Raw genomic sequence first — 20,508 nt, forward strand, 5'->3', positions numbered from 1 at the left:
TTAAAAAAAAAAGTAATTTAAAAATAAAAACATACTTCACCTGTCCATAATATCTTTACTGCCTTACGCTTTGTGAGCGACATGCGAACGCTTTGGGGGCGATTCATTTACAGACAGTGTCCCGCACATTGCGAACCGCCAGCATCGCAGCTTCCCTGCACGCTCCCGTGGGTGTGCACAGTAAAATAATCTATGTTATGGCTATCGTATTCGTCGCATATGTCCGCGGCCGAAGGTTTGGTGGCACATTGCATGTAATTGCATTGTCCCTTTTGTGTTGCGCACTTGGCGTTGCTCTATTCCAATGTGTTATAGTTTCCTACTGTTACTCCAGTCACAGGGAGTAGCGTTGTTTTGTGGCGGTGCCTCCGCGTTTGTCCTCGGAAATGATGCAGAATATTTAACAGCTGCACAGTTACCGTTAAACAGAAAAAATAAAACTAAGCGCATAAAACCGCAGGAGCGATGTAAGCGCACGATTAATTACACCGTGTGCTACACAACGTGCTCAATATTTAGTTGAATGTTTGTGCACTTTGACCTGAGGTTCTCGCCTCTATTTTAGTGTTCAAGGTGATCTGTGAGGAGAACGAGGAACTCGGGGATCTGGAAAATGCACATTTGGCAAAGCGGGCGAGGAAAGGAGCTGACGGGTAAGCGCGCTATTGTCTTTTTGCTTTGTGTATCTTGATGAACTGTTACAACAGAATAGGTCACAAGTCCATGCAACTAGATTTCTGAGTTGTGTGTCTTTCTTGAGGGTCCAGACATACAATGCTTTATAGGCAGGGCTGGGGAACCTTCGGTCCGCCAGCTGTTGTTGAACTACACAACCCAGCATGCCCTGCAACAGTTTTAGCATGGCCAAATAGCAAAACTGTAGCAAGGCATGCTGGGTTGTGTAGTTCAACAACAGCTGGAGGGCCGAAGGTTCCCCATCCCTGTATATGGGAGTGAAGAATTGTTTACAGTGATCCAAACGGTGACTAAGGTCCTTTATGTGGGGACGGCTGAGATTCTGGTGAGCCTGCCCGTATTTTTAAAGTGCCCGTAATTTGAAAGGCCAAACCAGATTGGTTTAGCCTTTTAAAGTATTGCCTCTTTAAAAGGGACGCATTTAAATTCCCGGTGGTCAAAATCCCAACCCCAAAATCCTGACATCCATTGAAATACCGCCCAGATACCCCACTGGGGTGGTGGTGGACCACGCGAGGGGGAATAGATTAGTGTCTGTCGCCACCGGGCCCAAAGCGTCCAAGGGGACACGCTGCACTCAAGGTTGGGATTTTGGCATCTGCATCAGTTTTTCAACTGCTGGGATCCTGACAATCGGGATTTCATACTGAGCCCCTTTAAAAATACGGGCACGGTCATTGTATTATCACCCGTACCTGAATCTCGCAGGCTGTTACAAGGCCTCATGTCTAATAAAATATTTCCATCCAACTTCTACATGAAGCGAGGCATCTCCTGTCTCGCCTGTTCAACTTGAAGGGCTACATTTTCAAAGCCGCCGCCATCTTCAGCCATTAGAGTTAAGTGGGCTGATATATTCAGTATAAAACAGTCCTGCTTCTGTGTTGGAAATAATTGCCCTTTTAAACCCAGTGCCCGGAACTGTTGAAGCTGCGGCCGCTTTATGAATAGCTGCGCCAGCTCAGATGACCTCCAGTGGTATGGAAGACGTCGGTGGGGGGGAGGGGCTGCTCCTTCCAGGCTTTGTACAGTCCGTGCGATAGGGATGCACAGTTTGTTGCAAGCAGGACGTGCCCACACTTTTTATATTTTTAGTTTGTTTCTAAACTGAATTTCAAAAAGTACAAATCCGGCAACTCCATCTGAAGTTCCTAATTTTACAGGAACCCAGTGAAGGTTTAATTTGGTACTAACCAGCTTTAAAATACCATTTTAGCAACTGTTTATGTAGTTGAGGGATTTCGGATGCAGTTCCTCTTTGCTGCCTGGGGTGTCGCTCTCTGCTCTGGCGCTTCTGTCACACTCTGGTCTGTTTTTCAGTGCTGAATACAGACCAGAGTGTTGTAAGAAGCGCCAGAGCAGAGAGTGACACCCCAGGCAGGAAAGAGGAACTGCACATATGTTTGAAAGGTGCAGGGTGCTAGAATGAACACTAAACACCTGTTCTCATATCACCCCCAAAAAAAACAACGCTGATCTATGTTAGTGGGAACACGAACTTTGTAATCCTGTATGAGTTATGTGAAAGCCTGTTTAGAAATGGGAATCTAAGTGACTAATCTTTCTTTCAACCATCTATTGCGTGTATATGCAAAGACAGGTGCTTGCAGTAATGTCTGGTCACTGTAAGGTGAAGCGTAATGCCACAGGTCTGATTTCTACTGGATGTACTAGGAATTTAATCTAATCTATTTTGATGTTGTGTTATTATGCAGAAGTCTGCAATGTCCTTCCGAAGACTCTACAGACAGCGATGATTATACAGAGCAGCCGGTAAGTTCATTGGAGGGAAGGAGGGTGGGCAGGGGAGGAGATAGAAACTTGGACCGTGTTCTCCCCAGGGTAACTTTTTATGCTGAGTGGCATTTTGAGGGGGTGGGTTGGATCCATTGTACCAGTGTGGAATAAGGAGAAAACGCAAACACTGTCTGAAAGTCCAGTGATCTGACACACGGTGATTATGACAGCAGTCTTCAGATTGGTTGGCACCGAGGCTCCTAAAATCAGGAGCCAGTGTCCGTTCAGGACCTTCAGTAAAGGGCTGATGCTTTGTACCGCTGTGTTTGGGTGGAATATTCAGGGTAGCGCTACAGTGAAAGGAACTATGAGAAGATTCATTTTAAAAATAATACTTCTGAAACGGTCAGATCTCTAACAATTGTCCGGCAGCGAAGGGGTAAAATCCTTCTGTATCTGGAGGGGTTTAATAAATGTCTATCTTTTTATTGTAGTCTTCAAATCACATGAACAGTTCTCTGCTGTCCTTGTATCGGAAAGGACATCCAGACTCCGCTTCAGAGACTCCTTCCAAAACCGAGGCTCCAGACACCAGCACACCAGCACCGTCCAAATCCGACCCAACCGCGAGCTCCCGGCAGACGAGAACCTCGGAAGCCGGCTGGTTCATAGATAAAACCCCCAGCAAGGCCGTAGAGAAGAGTCTCTTCATAGACCTGTGCGATGATGTAGAGGGGCAGCAGCCAGCTGGAGGCAGAGAGGTAGTTACTGGTCTCGATCTGACGCTCTTGGTCATCTGCTAAATCACGTTGTGTCGCCAGCAGATGCTGGTACTGTTCTTCTGTCTGCAAATAAGAAACGTTGGACCCATGAACTGGGGCAATGATTCCATCTGACGTTTATAATTCTGCAACAACTTTCTGGTGCCTCTTTGCAGAACTCTGTAGACACCTCTCTCTTGGAGAGTGAGAAAAAGCCCAGGCTGAAGAAAAGCCGGAAGGGGAAGGTAGAGTCCCAGGATGTGGACGAGGAAATAAAATCTGTCCTGATGAATAACAAAGGTAAGAGGAGTCTGTCTGTCTGCCTTTGGCTGAGTGGGACTTACTCCTGTCACTTATCTCCCTCCGTCTTCTCCCTCTACCTTGAAATTTCTGTTTCATTTTATGAAATATTGCAGTTTATGCTGCTCGGAAGCTGCTTTTTTTTTAATTTCTAGTAGATATTGACTTAGCATATGCTGGGTCACTGCGGCCCACCCGCACCTCTCCTCCCCACTATACTTACTCCTACTCTCCAGTTATCTGGTCAGACCACCACTCCCTTTGGTTCTCAGTTGCAACCCCTCAAATAAGATCTCTGCCCGTGGAGTTGACCAGGTATCGTCCAAGGAGGGGAATGATTCTCCAGGCTCTTGCAGCAAATCTGGATCTCTCTGCTATACTGGGTGCCTGTGAAGATCCCTGTTCCCTAGTCCGTTATTATAATAGGGATGTTATGGCTGCAATTGATATTATCGCCCCTGTGTGTATAAGACCTCGTAAACCACAACGTCAAGCTCTATGGTTCGACAACAGTGTTAGTGAGCTCAAGAAAAGGGGGCGTAGACTGGAAAGACGATGGAGGAAGACTAACCTAGTGGATGACCAAATAAAACTAATAAAGCATAACGAAGAATATCAATCGACAATCACTCGTAAGAAATCACAGTTCCTGTCAAATGAGATCACGGCAGCAAACAATAGGCCAGCTCAACTTTTCCGCACAGTGGAGATGCTTTGCAAGCCAGCATGCCTGCAGACTGATGAGACCCTCTCCCAGGCAAGATGCAACGAGTTTGCAAACTTCTTTGCAGATAAAATATCCACCATCCGGGCTGGAATCTCCACAGTGCCATCAAAGGAGTGCCAAACTACAAAGCCTGCCAATATAAGCCACCTGCCTTCATGGACCAGCTTTGACCCAGTGGATGTAAAGGACATTGCTGAAATTGCTTGGATTTTGCGTCCCACCACCTGTGATCTGGACCCGGCCTCAACCAAGCTTCTAATAGGTTGTATGGATATAATTGGTCCTGTCTTTGCAAAAATTGTTCAATGCTCTTTGCAGACAGGCATTTTGCCTGGACCCCTAAAGGAAGCAATTGTTAGACCTCTTCTTAAAAAAACCTAATTTAGATCCCAACTGCATGACCAACTATAGACCGGTATCAAACCTTCCTTTCCTAGGAAAGGTTATTGAGAAAGTGGTTGCAAATCAACTGGAAACCCGCCTGACAACCCATGATATTTATGATCCATTCCAATCAGTATTCAGGAGAAGACATAGCACTGAAACAGCCCTGGTGTGTGTGATAAATGATCTTCTGATGGCAAGAGACAGAGGTGACTGTTCAATATTAATCCTTCTGGATCTCTCTGCAGCATTTGATACTGTGGACCATGGGCTTCTGATTGAGCGACTGATACATTTCTGTGGTCTGGATGGCACAGTCCTAAGCTGGTTCAAATCATTTCTCACAGGCAGGTCACAGAGAGTATCATCTGGATTATACTCATCACCACCAGTGCCATTGCCATGTGCTGTCCCACAAGGTTCTATACTATCCCCCATGGTATTTGCAGTATACATGCTCCCGTTGGGCGAAATAATCAGGTGCCATGGCCTGGTCCACCACTGCTATGCAGATGATACACAACTGTACTTGTCCTTTGCTCTGGGGACTGATAACCCAATAGCAACCCTAAATGGCTGTCTAGCTGAGCTCCAGGAGTGGATGAGCACCAGTTGGCTGCGACTGAACCCAGATAATACAGAGGTCTTTATGATAGGACCGCAACATCAAAGGACAGGACTGCAGCATAGCCAACCAACCGGACTTACACTCGGGGATTCAGAATTACAAACCACTGATCGTGTGCGGAATCTTGGCGTTGTCCTGGATGGTGGCTTGACACTTAAACATCAGATATCAGCCACAATCAAATCCTCATTCTTTCACCCGAGGAACATAGCCAGAATCAAGCACTTAATTCCCTCAGATGATCTGCCAAAAGTCATCCACGCATTTGTTTTTTTTTTTTGTTTTTTTTAAACACTGTTTATTGAAGTTTTTTCAGAAATACATTGGAGGAAGGGTGTGGGAAAGACAGAAGGGAAGAGGGAAAGGGGGGGAGGGGGGGGATACAGCAATGCAAGCATTTGTTATTCATTTTGTTAGTATATTAGAAACCGAATGTCAACGGAGGGGGGCATTTGAAGTGTGCCAACCATGGGGACCAGACCTCAGTGAAGGTTTCCGCCCTGCTTTCTATTATGCTAGAGAGGAACTCCATGTGATATGTATCCCATACAGCCGCAATCACCGCCGCAATGGAGGGGATTGTAAGCGATTTCCAGTGGAAGGCAATCTTACATTTCAGTGCGGTCGCAATGTGCCAAATGAGTCTTTGTTTAGGTTTTGGAATACCGGGGAGGGGCCTTGGAAAGATGAAGAAAGTAGGGGAGAAGGGCACCGTTACTCCGGTGATTCGTAATATCAAATTCCGAATGGCTTTCCAGCGCGGTGTTATCCGGGGACAATCCCAGAATATATGGAGCAGGGTTCCCTCTGACCCACAACTCCTCCAACATCTGTCCGATGCTGAAGGGAATATTCTACTCAGACGGGATGGCACCAAGTACCATCGAACGTAAATTTTAAACAAATTTTCTCTATGTCTGATTGAGGTCGCTGAGGATACAAGATTTTGTTTAATTTGTTCCCAGGTGTCTGGTTCTAGGTGGTCCTGTAATTCAGATTCCCAGGCTATTTCATGAGGGGTCTTTGTGGGTAGATCATGAGTGAGCATGAGACGGTAGATAGATGACAGAAGGCCCCTTGAAGGAGATCGCAGCAAGCATAATGATTCAAGAGGTGAGCGTGTTAAGGAACTATGTGAATGTAAGTATGCAATGTGAAAACTACGGAGTTGTAGATATTGGAAAAAGCAGTGTGGAGGTAGATTATATTTACTCTGAATATCGGAGAAGGCTGGGAAAGAGCGAGATGGTGCTATGTCATTAATGAACAGTAGGTCGTGCATCTGCCAGTGTTGGAAAGTGTGAGTGAGCCGTCCCTCGGGGAACATCGGGTTGTTCCAAAGGGGTGCCAGAGCGGGGGGGGGGGACAATAAGGAGAAAGTCTTAGTGAGTCTGTCCCAAAGTGTGACCGTAAATAATATTGACGGGAAATTAGCGCTTTCTGGTGGTCTATCAGTTCGTGGGATCCAGAGGAGGGTGGAGATGGATCTCATACGGACGAGTTCGGATTCCAATTGAACCCATCTACGTGACGTTGTCTGAGAGTGCCATAAGACGGCCTGAGAAAGGTGGGCCGCGTAATAATATAATTTGATGTTAGGTACTCCAAGTCCACCCTCTCTGTTCCTGTTGTAGAGTGTCTTGAAGCGAACCCGGGGTCTTTTACCTGACCACAGGAAGTGTGAAAATTTCTTCTGTAAATCTGCGAACACCTTTGAGGGTATTCGTATCGGAAGTGCCTGGAATAAATATACGAGACGAGGCAAAATGTTCATTTTCAGGGCGTTGGCTCGTCCGGACCAAGAAATATATTGACCTGACCATTTCTGCAGATCTCTAGTAACGTTATGAATGAGTTCAGGGTAGTTGGCTTTAAATAGTTGGGAGTGTTGTCTAGTGAGGTTAACGCCTAAGTATTTTAGGTGAGATTTCTTCCAATCAAACTTGAAATTACTGTGCAGAGATATCTTTAATTGGGCGTGGAGATGAAAGTCTAGCACCTCTGTTTTAGTGTCGTTAATTTTAAAGTTTGAAATGAATCCAAATTCTTGTATAACGTGTAGGAGGTTTGGGAGGGAGATGTGGGGGTTTGAGAGGGTAAGCAGGATATCGTCTGCATATAGGGAGATCTTAAACTGAGAGGATCCAATTGTAATCCCTGAGATATCCGGGCTGTCGCGGATCCTCGATGCCAGTGGTTCCATCATCAGCGCGAAGATTAAGGGTGACAGAGGGCAGCCCTGTCTTGTACCATTCGCAATCGTGAATGGAGGAGACAGTTGGCCATTTACTAGGACGCTGGCTGAAGGGGAGGAGTAAAGGGATTCAATGCCCGTGAGGAACCGGCCCATAAATCCAAAGCGTCGGAGTGTGCGATCCATATATGTCCATGATATGCGATCGAACGCCTTTTCGGCGTCTAAACCCATCGCTAAGGAGGGAATTGCGGAGGCGTCTGCAAAGTGTAGGGTATCAATAGCTCTTCTGATGTTATCAAACGCTTGCCTGCCTGGGATGAATCCGACCTGGTCCGGGTGGACCAAAGAGGCAATCATCACCGCAAGGCGATTAGCGAGTATTTTTGCGAATAACTTCAGGTCTGAGTTCAGTAATGATATCGGGCGGTAGCTACTACACTCCGTGGGATCGCGGCCGGGCTTGGGGATGACAACTATTTCTGCTCTAGTGGTGGCGTTGTCGAAAGGCGTACCAGCCAAGATAGCATTGAACAATAACGTCAGGGCCGGGGTCAGTGTTCCACTGAATTTTTTATAGTATAGGGCCGGTAGACCATCTGGGCCGGGAGCTGAGGAATTCCTCAGTGTTTTAATTGTGAGATCAACTTCTTCAGAGGAAATTTCCTGATTAAGTGAGTCTATCTGAGGCTGAGATAAGGTTGGGAGGGAGCAAGAGGAGAGGAAACTATCTATACGTTTTTGTAGACTGGTGGGGTCCTCCGGGGTGGGGAGATTGTATAGGGATTGATAATATTTCCTGAAGCAATGGGCAATTTGTTGGGGGTCGTATGTCACTTTGTGCTGTTGGTCTTTTAGGGAGAGGATCCTATTTCTCTGTTTGCGGGCCCGTAGGCGAGAGGCCAAGAGGGAGTCCGCCTTGTCACCCTTAGAATAAAATTTGTGTTGTAGCCATCGCATGGTCTTAGCCGCTTTGGCCGACAGAATTTGATATAACTGGCCTTTAAGAGCCAGGAGTTTGTTATAAATCGTGCGTTTGGGGGTACGCTGGTGTCGAACTGTGAGTTCTTTAATTTGGTTCTCGAGATCCGCGACCTCCCGGAGGTCCTTCAGTTTTTGCGCTTTTGTTAGGGAGATGAAGTGACCTCGAATGGAAGCTTTATGTGCTTCCCATATTATTGCAGGTGAAATCTCGTCAGTGGTATTTAGAGTGAAGAATTCTTTCAAGACTTCAGTAGTCTGGGTAAGATATTCTTTTTTCAATAGGAGGGCCGTGTTCAATCTCCATCGGAAAGTTGTGGGGGGTGCAGGGGAGGAGTCAATGGTCAGGGACACTGCTAAGTGATCTGACCATACCACCGGGGAAGTTGAAGTTCTGACCAAACCCTGCACTGTGGAGGAGTCTACCAAGAATAGATCTATTCTGGAGTGTAACTTGTGGGGGACTGAGTAGTGAGTGTACGTTCGTTCACATGGATGTAGTACTCTCCAGGCGTCGTATAGGCCCGAAGATGTTATGTAGTCTGTCAGTCGTCTGGATTCTCTGATTGTCGATGGGCTGGGGTTACTGGATTGGGTGCGGTCCCATATTAGATCTGGTACTGCATTAAAATCTCCACCAACGACCACTCGTCCCTTTGTTATTTCTTCCAGTTGAGGGCGGAAGTCGCTGAGGAAGGAACCCTGCTCCATATTGGGGGAGTAAATTGAGGCCACAGTTAAGAAAGAGTTTCCAAGTTGAAGTACTACTATATTGAAGCGGCCCTTGGGGTCTGAAAAGGAGCTCTCAACAGCGCAATGGAGTGAAGCGCGGAGTAGAATGGCGGTACCTTTACGTTTTTGGGGGGAGGTGGAGTAGAAGGCCTGGGGGTAAGCTCTCGAGGCAAGGGAGGGGTGTATCGATTTGAAATGTGTTTCTTGTAAAAGAATTATGTCCGCCCCCTGTTTTTTAAAATATTGGATGGCCATAGTACGCTTTTGGGGGGAGTTGAGTCCGTTGACATTCAGTGACACAATTTTAAGAGTCATGGGGGGTTCCAGAGCCGATTTCGGCTTAGGGAGGGACTAACCCTCGCGGGGGTAGCGCAGAGCTGTGTGGGGGGGATGTGGGCGGGACGGGAAAAGCTGGGAGAACAAAACAAGGGAGATTGGGGCCTTGCGGCCAACCGAGTATCCGGGTATGGTCGTAGTCTTAAAGACACGACGTTCAACACCTCTGACGGACTCCATCCGTATGGGAGGGAGGTCCGGTGTTGTGGGGGCGAGACCTGGGGGTGACCAGAGGAACGCCTGGTGTCAGTTGAGCATAGCAACACAAAAAGGGTTGATATGAACTTGAGCATGGGGAGGGGGGTAGTCTGCACGGCAGGGAGGGGGATACACCCCAATATCTTTTAGGTAGGGTCTGATTGAACCGTAGGAGTCGGTGGGTTATCCCAACGACTGCTTGGTCTTGGTGTTAGGAAAAGTGTTACCCTGGCGTATACAGTTGAAATATCACAGCCTAAGATTTGAACAAGGGTGAACTTAAACCTGGAACCGTTAATGGAAATAAACATTCCTTAAGCATACAAGCGAACGCGTCATTGTGCCATCGCCGGGCGCCCGGGCGAGGCCGCCCCGGGGCACCCCGCCGCCCAATCCGCAACGCCGTCAACTCAGGGCGTCGGGAAGACGGTCCGCAGGGGGGCCCGGCGGGGGGCCCCGCCCCGGCGCCCGGCGAGACCAACAGACAAACATCAACATTTATACAGATAATGATTCCAAAACATTAATCTTATGGAAAGGAAAACCTTCTGTTCATCCCTGAACTAGAAATCCTGGGAAATCAGCGGGCGGTCGACCACTCAGCTTGTGGGGGGGTTCTCGACTTTGGGTTATCTGTTGGGTCCGAAGAAGATTCAGGGGGAGAGGTCGAGAACAGTCCCAGTCGTCTTAGTACGGACAGTCCATCATCGGGGTTCTTAACTGAGTGGGTTCGGCCGTTGAACGTGAACTGTAGGGCGAATGGGAATCCCCACCTGTAGAGGATCTGGCGGTTACGTAAGGCTTTAGTGACGGGTAACATTTCTCTCCGTTTTTTGAGGGTGGAGGGAGCAAGGTCTTGGAAAACAAGGAGATTTAATCCCTTGTATGGGATAGCCGGGGTGCCTCGGCAAGCATTGAGCACTTTCGTTTTGACGTGGAAAAAGTGCATGCGGAGGATAATATCTCTAGGTGGTTGATCTGGAGGTGGTTTTGCGCGGAGGGCTCTGTGCGCTCGATCCAACAAAAATTGGTCGTCCGAGAGATCCGGGAGTAGCTGCTGAAAGAGGCCCATGAGGAATTCCGGCAGTGTAGGGGTGTCCATAGACTCGGGTACATTGCGTATTCGCAAATTATTTCTGCGCGAGCGATTTTCCAGGTCCTCTACTTGTTCGCGTATGAGGTCGACTTCCGATCGCAGTTCCGAGACCTCTTGGGTGACCACATCTTGGTAATTGCAGATGTCGTCGGTCTTGCGCTCTAACGCGTCGGTGCGGGACCCCAGGGAGGACATTTCTGTCTTAAGTTCTTGGATAGCTGCGCGCAGTTCAACTCTGAATGTGGTCGCTATGCGCTGCACTAAAGAGTCGTATGGATCCACATCGACCATAAGGGCTGAGTCAGATCTAGCCGGAGAGGATCCCGTATCTTGTGTGTTTCCGGGTGAGACCGGGTTTTGATTCGTATTTTTGCCTCGCCTGGGGCCGAAGAATGCCGCTGAGTCACCCGGGGGTGCTTTACGGTTCCTGTTAGACATGATCCTTTTGATCTAGGATGACGCTGCGCAGGTGTATAGGGGAAAATCAAAAACTGTGAAGTGGATGGGGTGTTATCCCGTGCCGTGCAGCCGAAGGGAGGTGAATTACATATACATCCCGGAGGTTTTTTTCAGAGTATAGGAGACCGCATAGGTGGAGGCGTCAGCCACAGGGATCTGTTCAGATAGGTGTCCAGGCCACGGCTGCAGGGTTGCTTTTAATATAGGTGACCCCGGGATCGGAGTATATGATAGTGAGTGAGGATTCCGAGATCGTTCAATCAGGAGTGCCTGAGGATCCAAGATGGCCGCCGTGGTACATGCAGGCCTGCAGAATCACTGATTAAATGTTGCCCCAGCGCCTTTTGGGCTGTGTGGCCCCGTCTGGTGGGTGACTGGGGGGTTGGGATTGGAAGTGGAGCAGTGTGGGGAAGCGGAGGGTACGCTGGGCGCCGCTGTGGGACCCGTTTCCGACTCTTCTTGGGCCTGGAGATCGCCGTCGGGGAGGTGTGAAAATCGAGGCCCTGGTCTCTCAGCCGTGTAGGCCCCGATTCCGCCTGAGGTGTGCAGACCTCCTGGACTTGCCCCGTGCACGGGGGGGTGTCTGTAGCTGTGTGTAGAGTCGGGTGGGAAGGTAAGAGGCTGCAGGGGTGCCGGCAAGCAGTGAGGGGACTTACTTGTGTGAGGGCCGCCGGGCGTCCGTCCGGTCCGTTTCCGGCCTTCTATCTCCGGGTCCCCGGGTAGATGGGTCTCTAGAAGTGCTTGGCCGGCCTTGGGTGGGTCCTCCTCAGCTGCTGGCAGCGGGTACTTCAGGATACGGGCCCCGGAACGAGTCCGAGAAGCGGTCCGTGGGTTCCTGGAGCCTTCCTCGGGGAAGCCCGAAAATCGAGGTCCCGGCTTCGTTTGAGCTGTAGGCCGCAATCCGCAGGAGCAGTGAAAACTGCTCCCCGATTCTGCGGCTCCTTTAGGGACTCTGCAGGGGGGCCTGGGGAAGCAGTGAGGGTCGTTGTGTGCCCAGGGGGGCTTGCAGGAGGGGTCAGATTACTTTTATTCACAGGTAGTTAGAGGAGCTCAGTAACTCTGCTTCTGACTCCATTCACAGCCAGGCCACGCCCCCCCATCCACGCATTTGTATCATCTCGATTAGACTACTGTAATGCCCTCTACCTTGGTCTCCCAGCAAAAGAATTGCAACGCTTACAGCTGGTGCAAAACACAACTGCCAGGCTGTTAACCAACCAGCCCCGTTCTAGCCACATAACACCCATCCTCTACTCCCTTCACTGGCTGCCTGTAAGATGGCGAATCATCTTCAAGATTGGCTTACTGAGCTTCAAAGCATTACATGACCAGGGCCCAAGGTACCTGAAACAGCTTCTGACCCCATACTGCCCCACTCGATTACTGCGATCTGTAGATGAAGGACTTTTAGCAGTACTTAGAATCTACCGTAATTCATCTGGGGGTCGAGCTTTTAGTCATGCGGCTCCGACTCTATGGAACTCACTTCCCCGCACAGTGCGAGAGGCCCCAACTATAGAATCCTTCAAAAGTAGACTCAAGACTTTCCTGTTTACTCAGCATTTCCATAAATGTCCCTCCAGTATCTACATGTCTGTATTTTATGAAAAGCTGTTTCTGTACTTCATTATTTTCTGTACTATATTATGCTATGTATCTGTTAAGCGCCTTGAGTCCTATTGGAGAAAGAGGGATATATAAATAAAATTATTATTATTATTAATCTCCTTCCTGTCTGTCCCATCTCCGACCCCCTCCCCACTATACTTACTCCTACTCTCCTGTCTCTCTATCCCATCTCTGTCCCCCTCCCCACTATACTTACTCCTACTCTCCTGTCTGTCTGTCCCATCTCTGTCCCCCTCCCCACTATACTTACTCCTACTCTCCTGTCTCTCTATCCCATCTCTGTCCCCCTCCCCACTATACTTACTCCTACTCTCCTGTCTGTCTGTCCCATCTCTGTCCCCCTCCCCACTATACTTACTCCTACTCTCCTGTCTCTCTATCCCATCTCTGTCCCCCTCCCCACTATACTTACTCCTACTCTCCTGTCTCTGTCCCATCTCCCACCCCCTCCCCACTATACTTACTCCTACTCTCCTGTCTGTCCCATCTCCGTCCCCCTCCCTACTATACTTACTCCTACTCTCCTGTCCCATCTCTGTCCCCTTACCCACTATACTTACTCCTACTCTCCTGTCTCTCTATCCCATCTCTGTCCCCCTCCCCACTATACTTACTCCTACTCTCCTGTCTCTCTATCCCATCTCTGTCCCCTTATCCACTATACTTACTCCTACTCTCCTGTCTCTGTCCCATCTCCCACCCCCTCCCCACTATACTTACTCCTACTCTCCTGTCTCTCTATCCCATCTCCGTCCCCCTCCCCACTATACTTACTCCTACTCTCCTGTCTGTCTGTCCCATCTCTGTCCCCTTACCCACTATACTTACTCCTACTCTCCTGTCTCTCTATCCCATCTCCGTCCCCCTCCCCGCTATACTTACTCCTACTCTCCTGTCTCTCTGTCCCCTTACCCACTATACTTACTCCTACTCTCCTGTCTCTCTCTCCCATCTCTGTCCCCTTACCCACTATACTTACTCCTACTCTCCTGTCTCTCTATCCCATCTCCGCCCCCCTCCCCACTATACTTACTCCTACTCTCCTGTCTGTCTGTCCCCTTACCCACTATACTTACTCCTACTCTTCTGTCTCTCTATCCCATCTCCGTCCCCCTCCCCACTATACTTACTCCTACTCTCCTGTCTGTCTGTCCCATCTCTGTCCCCCTCCCCACTATACTTACTCCTACTCTCCTGTCTGTCTGTCCCATCTCCATCCCCCTCCCCACTATACTTACTCCTACTCTCCGGTCTGTCTGTCCCATCTCCGTCCCCCTCCCCACTATACTTACTCCTACTCTCCTGTCTCTCTATCCCATCTCTGTCCCCTTACCCACTATACTTACTCCTACTCTCCTGTCTGTCTGTCCCATCTCTGTCCCCCTCCCCACTATACTTACTCCTACTCTCCTGTCTCTCTGTCCCATCTCCGTCCCCCTCCCCACTATACTTACTCCTACTCTCCTGTCTGTCTGTCCCATCTCTGTCCCCCTCCCCACTATACTTACTCCTACTCTCCTGTCTGTCTGTCCCATCTCTGTCCCCTTACCCACTATACTTACTCCTACTCTCCTGTCTCTGTCCCATCTCCCTCCCCACTATACTTACTCCTACTCTCCTGTCTGTCTCATCTCCGTCACTGCGGTGGGGGATCATACTCTGCGTGACAGAGAGTGGACGTACCACCCTAGGTGGTTGTTATAGATTTGCCCGGTATTCCCACTTGTGGACTCAAAGTAAAACCTAGCCTTTAATAAAAATATGACCAGAAAGAGGACGTTTCAGGAGAAACTCTTGAACTTATTGACCCTTTGCAGAGAGCTGGCGGAGGTGTCTTCATAAACTTCGTCTACCTCCTTAAGGGTCCTCAGAAATGTGACGTCCGAGCTGTTTGTAGACATCCATTTAGGTTAGATGTAGCGCGTAGGTCACCGTTTCTAAAGCGCAGCCAGCGACTATTTCCTAGTGAATTTCTAGGCCGCGCTGTCGCGGTTCTGCTGCCACAGTGTGTAGGTGATGAGAAATACCTTCAATGACCGTCCTGCTCCTTGCTTCTAGGGAAAGGGAAAGCCATTGAGTTGCAGAGGTCAACGGTCTCTTTCGAGGATGTTGGAGGAAATGACGCCACCCTGACGGTAAGTTCTTATATCATTCTACCCATATTCATGATAATCCTCTTTGGACGCGCTGCTTCAAAGCCCTTTCTTTAGTATAAGCACTTAGGAACAACTTTTACATCCCCATGGGGTGTGATGCCCATGCCTAATTCACTGGGAGTTTATAATAATGAATACATTAAAATGTACGATGTTCTATAAATAGACATTTTAGGGCTCATTCTTACTCTGACGCAACGTGGCCGTAGTTATGGCAGCCAGCAGATTTACTACGGTATGCCAATGTGAGATTGCAAGGGTCCGTGTGTCTGCAAGCGGGAAGCCGTTCCGCTCACTGCTTGGTGCAAGAGATCGGTCGGAGACAGGCTACCCTTCTCCGTACGCCCGACTTTAGAGTGCAATTGTATTGTCGCCACCCGTTTTCACCCTGAAACGCCCTGTCTCACGGAAAGACAGATCCGTCCAAGTTCCGTCTGACTCTGTGTAGGACAGAGAGAGGCACAAATGCATAAGTCCCCATCTGCGCATGCGCTGTAGGCAAAATCTTGCTGTTTGCGTCCATGCGGAGTATCCGTCCCTGTGTGTTAATTCTCCTTTAGGTTGCTCTTTGTACTCCATATTCTGTAACAAGTGTTAGCCATTAACCCTCTCAGCTAATTAATAGTCGTTTGCTTGTAATGATAGAGATATATATATATATATATATATATATATATATATATATATATATATATATACACACACTGCTCAAAAAAATAAAGGGAACACTTAAACAACACAATGTAACTCCAAGTCAATCACACTTCTGTGAAATCAAACTGTCCACTTAGGAAGCAGCACTGATTGACAATCAATTTCACATGCTGTTGTGCAAATGGAATAGACAACAGATGGAAATTATAGGCAATTAACAAGAAACCCCCAATAAAGGAGTTGTTCTGCAGGTGGTAACCACAGACCACTTCTCAGCTCCTATGCTTTCTGGCTGATGTTTTGGTCACTTTTGAAAGCTGGCGGTGCTTTCACTCTAGTGGTAGCATGAGACGGAGTCTACAACCCACACAAGTGGCTCAGGTAGTGCAGCTCATCCAGGATGGCACATCAATGCGAGCTGTGGCAAGAAGGTTTGCTGTGTCTGTCAGCGTAGTGTCCAGAGCATGGAGGCGCTACCAGGAGACAGGCCAGTACATCAGGAGACGTGGAGGAGGCCGTAGGAGGGCAACAACCCAGCAACAGGACCGCTACCTCCGCCTTTGTGCAAGGAGGAACAGGAAGAGCACTGCCAGAGCCCTGCAAAATGACCTCCAGCAAGCAACAAATGTGCATGTGTCTACTCAAACGATCAGAAACAGACTCCATGAGGGTGGTATGAGGGCCCGACATCCACAGGTGGGGGTTGTGCTTACAGCCCAACACCGTGCAGGACGTTTGGCATTTGCCAGAGAACACCAAGATTGGCAAATTCGCCACTGGCACCCTGTGCTCTTCACAGACGAAAGCAGGTTCTCACTCAGCACATGTGACAGAGTCTGGAGACGCCAAGGAGAACGTTCTGCTGCCTGCAACATCCTCCAGCATGATCGGTTTGGCAGTGGGTCAGTAATGGTGTGGGGTGGCATTTCTTTGGGGGGCCGCACAGCCCTCCATGTGCTCGCCAGAGGTAGCCTGACTGCCATTAGGTACCGAGATGAGATCCTCAGACCCCTTGTGAGACCATATGCTGGTGCGGTTGGCCCTGGGTTCCTCCTAATGCAAGACAATGCTAGACCTCATGTGGCTGGAATGTGTCGGCAGTTCCTGCAAGACGAAGGCATTGATGCTATGGACTGACCCGCCCGTTCCCCAGACCTGAATCCAGTTGAGCACATCTGGGACATCATGTCTCGCTCCATCCACCAATGCCACGTTGCACCACAGACTGTCCAGGAGTTGGCGGATGCTTTAGTCCAGGTCTGGGAGGAGATCCCTCAGGAGACCATCCGCCACCTCATCAGGAGCATGCCCAGGCATTGTAGGGAGGTCATACAGGCACGTGGAGGCCACACACACTACTGAGCCTCATTTTGACTTGTTTTAAGGACATTACATCAAAGTTGGATCAGCCTGTAGTGTGTTTTTCCACTTTAATTTTGAGGGTGACTCCAAATCCAGACCTCCATGCGTTAATAAATTTGATTTCCATTGATAATTTTTGTGTGATTTTGTTGTCAGCACATTCAACTATGTAAAGAACAAAGTATTTAATAAGAATATTTCATTCATTCAGATCTAGGATGTGTTATTTTAGTGTTCCCTTTATTTTTTTTGAGATATATATATATATATATATATATATATATATATATATATATATATATATATATATATATATATATATATGTATATATATATATATGTAAATATTTTTTTTAAATTATTATTATTATTATTATTATTATTATTATTATTATTTTTTTTTTTTTTTTTACAAAGAAACCCTTTTAAAGAAACCAACAAAGTTGTTTAAGTAAATCCTTCTTCACAGATCATAGTATACAGGTGGTTTGTTGATGTAGTACTTGTTAGTTTTGTAGGCTCCTCTTCTCTGTATAGTATACTAACTTTAGAATGTCAAGTTAGCGTGTTAGTGTATGCCTCAGGGTATATATAGGTCCTTAAACGTAAGTTTAACAAACTACAGGTCAGTAGCAGCAGTCTAATAAACGAACGTATGTCTCGGGTTAGACCGTTACTGTTTCAGTCTAGAGGATTTAATACTGCGGGGATATTCCAGATGAGAACTGACCGTACATTCCATGACTTTCGCGCAGGAAGTTTGCAAACTGCTGATTCACATGCGTCACCCAGAGGTTTACCAGCACCTGGGGGTGGTGCCTCCGCGTGGGTTCCTGCTGCACGGCCCCCCAGGCTGCGGGAAAACGTTACTCGCTCAGGCCATAGCTGGGGTAAGTGTCCCATTCTGCTGTTCAGTGGACGTGTCTGTCTTGTAAATACAATCGCTGTCCTACATTTAATAGTTTGATACATTCCTTACCAGAGTATCTAACACTTAACTTTCCTGAAGGGATTCCGTGTTCTGGCTGCAGGACACGCTCTTCATATGTGCGCCCTGCTCTTATGGCATAAATAACACCAAATATAGGTCGGGGATTATATAAACTCCTGTATTACACATTTCCTTTGAATCCATTCTAGAACCATCTTAAATGTAAACCAAGTGTTGCATCTTTCCCCTGCACAGCTGTCTCTTGCTGTCTGCCTCAGGGCCAGATGTACTAAGCCGTGGAGAGGGGTAAAGTACGAACCAATCGGCTCCTGTCATTTTTCAAGCACAGCCTGTAACATGAATGTAAGGAGCTGATTGGCTGGTACTTTATCTCCGTCCACTTTATCTCTCGTCAAGGCTTAGTACATCTCCTCCACAGTGTGTAACTTGATCTGCGGTACCGAGTAGGGAGGCCAATCCCGGGATCAGTGGGATCCCGGGATTTAGGGCCAAAAATGTCCGGGATTCAATCCCGAGATTGGAAGCTCCAGTCCTGGGGATTGAGGGATCAGCGTTGAGCGTCCACAGGATGCTCAGACGCTGCCCGGCTCCCCCGTCGCAGCATGAGGTCACGCGCCGTCAGCTGCTGCTAGGGAGAGAGAATGTGGAGTTCCCCATCCGCCTGTCTGCGGTACACGGTTGGTTATGTGGGCGGGGTGGGGTGAGGGGGCGGCCACATAGTTAAAAGCCAATCCCGGGATTGCCCATTTTTTTCAATCCCGATATCCGGGATTGAAAAAATGGCCCGGGATTGGCTTCCCCGGTACCGAGTGACTGTGATCTAGCATATGTGGATCTGCCTTACCTCTGTCTCCGTGATCCAACACATGTCTATCACAGGGTCTTAACCCTCCGGTCAGAGATGTGTACCGCTGTCCTGTATTAAATCACTGTTCCTCCAAAACTGACATGAATTGTAATACGGAATCAGGGATGCCCAGACTAGTCAGAAGGCCCGTACAATGCTTACATATAGTGATCAGGTGGCAGCTCGCCAGTAATGGCAGGTCGGCATCGGGCGACCGGCGGTAACAGGATTACATCCAGTAATGGCATTACCAACTCTTACTGATTCTCTTCCAGTCACTGGAGTTACCCATGCTGAAGGTCGCAGCCACAGAGATGGTGTCCGGGGTCTCGGGGGAGTCGGAGCAGAAGCTGAGGGAGCTCTTTGACCAAGCTGTGGTGAGGCGGCTATTGTATTACTCTGCTGTTATTACTGTATAATATCACTGTGTTCATATGGAAACCATAAAAGCTCCGTGTGACTGCATTTCTTTTTAATTCAGTGACTTTGCAGCTTTCTTGCTACAACCATATCTAAGCAGTTTTGTTTTGGTGTGACGCTGCACCTGTCTCCTTCACATCGTGGAGGCAGCCATTTTGTGGACTGACCCAAAGTGCAACAGATACCAGCCCTCCATTCAGAACTGGGAACTATGAGACGCTGTAATTCCCCAGAATGCCACGTTCTGAGGTTAATCCCTGCATTTTATTTGGGTCGTTCCAGCATTTTGAATATTGGTCTAGCTGACAAAATGGCTGCCTCCGGTGTGTGCAAGTGGCACTGGCACAATAAAGCAGTGATCCTATTTATACTGTGGTCCTCTGGTAGAGACCTGGGATAGCTGTGTCTGGGAGTGCTGGGACCTGACCCACTGAGCGGGCGATTCCTCAGTGCCCCAGTCAGGGTGGTGTTACTGTCCTCCTTTATGGCTCTTTCCAGGGCAACCCCCATTCAGAGAGAGAATTGACCATCCGTTTCCCTGTGATGCCATGTATTTCGTGTTCCAGGGCAGTGCCCCGTGCATCCTCTTCATCGATGAGATTGATGCCATTACCCCAAAGCGAGAAGTGGCTTCCAAGGACATGGAGCGCAGGATTGTGGCTCAGCTGCTGAGCTGTATGGATGGTCAGTAATGGTCTCCTTCTTAGTCCTTAGTGCTGGGGACACCTACGTTCACTCAGGTCTGCCAACTCCTGGACTGGTCCTGCGACAGCAGCTGAGATATTGGGGTATTGCTCCAATATTGTCTCTGAAGTGGCCCCAAAATGACTGAGGCCTGGTGTAGGGTTTCCTATTGAGATCTGTTGGGTCATCAGTCATGCTGGGAAAACTGCAGGTGATCGCTATTAGCTGGTGCGCCAAGGCCTCTCTGGGTCCAGAAATGGTTCGGTCCACGTGTCACCCCCCACCCACCTTTATTGCTTTAGGAGGTTGCACACAGAGGGTGCTGCTGAGGGGGGAGGGGTGGGTGAGGTGACCCTGGCAGATGCCCATTTATTTACTAGTATATTATATTGGAAATATACAGACCGGCATTTCAGTAATGGAGTTCTATTGTAATTAAATAAAATCTTGGCCTATTACATGGATCTTCAGTTGTCAAATGTTGTTTAAATAAGTATTATAATACCTTAATGTACAAACAATATACACCTGTACAACACTGATAAATGAGGGGGGTGATTGTTTTTATGAAAGGG

The 20,508-nt window shown here is 48.3% G+C and overlaps 1 protein-coding gene across 1 annotated transcript in view; it reads left to right on the forward strand.

Moving 5' to 3' along the window:
- NVL (nuclear VCP like) overlaps nucleotides 1-20,508 on the forward strand; it is a 68,501-nt gene that overhangs the window by 7,432 nt on the left and 40,561 nt on the right. Inside the window, exons 4-11 of the mRNA XM_063919006.1 lie at nucleotides 566-653; nucleotides 2,412-2,469; nucleotides 2,928-3,194; nucleotides 3,371-3,494; nucleotides 14,917-14,993; nucleotides 17,786-17,920; nucleotides 19,105-19,206; nucleotides 19,816-19,933. Of these exons, the coding sequence (XP_063775076.1) occupies nucleotides 566-653; nucleotides 2,412-2,469; nucleotides 2,928-3,194; nucleotides 3,371-3,494; nucleotides 14,917-14,993; nucleotides 17,786-17,920; nucleotides 19,105-19,206; nucleotides 19,816-19,933 (969 nt within the window). The remainder of the gene's footprint in view (nucleotides 1-565; nucleotides 654-2,411; nucleotides 2,470-2,927; nucleotides 3,195-3,370; nucleotides 3,495-14,916; nucleotides 14,994-17,785; nucleotides 17,921-19,104; nucleotides 19,207-19,815; nucleotides 19,934-20,508) is intronic.

The sequence above is a fragment of the Pseudophryne corroboree genome, chromosome 4 (genome assembly GCF_028390025.1).
Source record: "Pseudophryne corroboree isolate aPseCor3 chromosome 4, aPseCor3.hap2, whole genome shotgun sequence".
NCBI lineage: Eukaryota > Metazoa > Chordata > Amphibia > Anura > Myobatrachidae > Pseudophryne > Pseudophryne corroboree.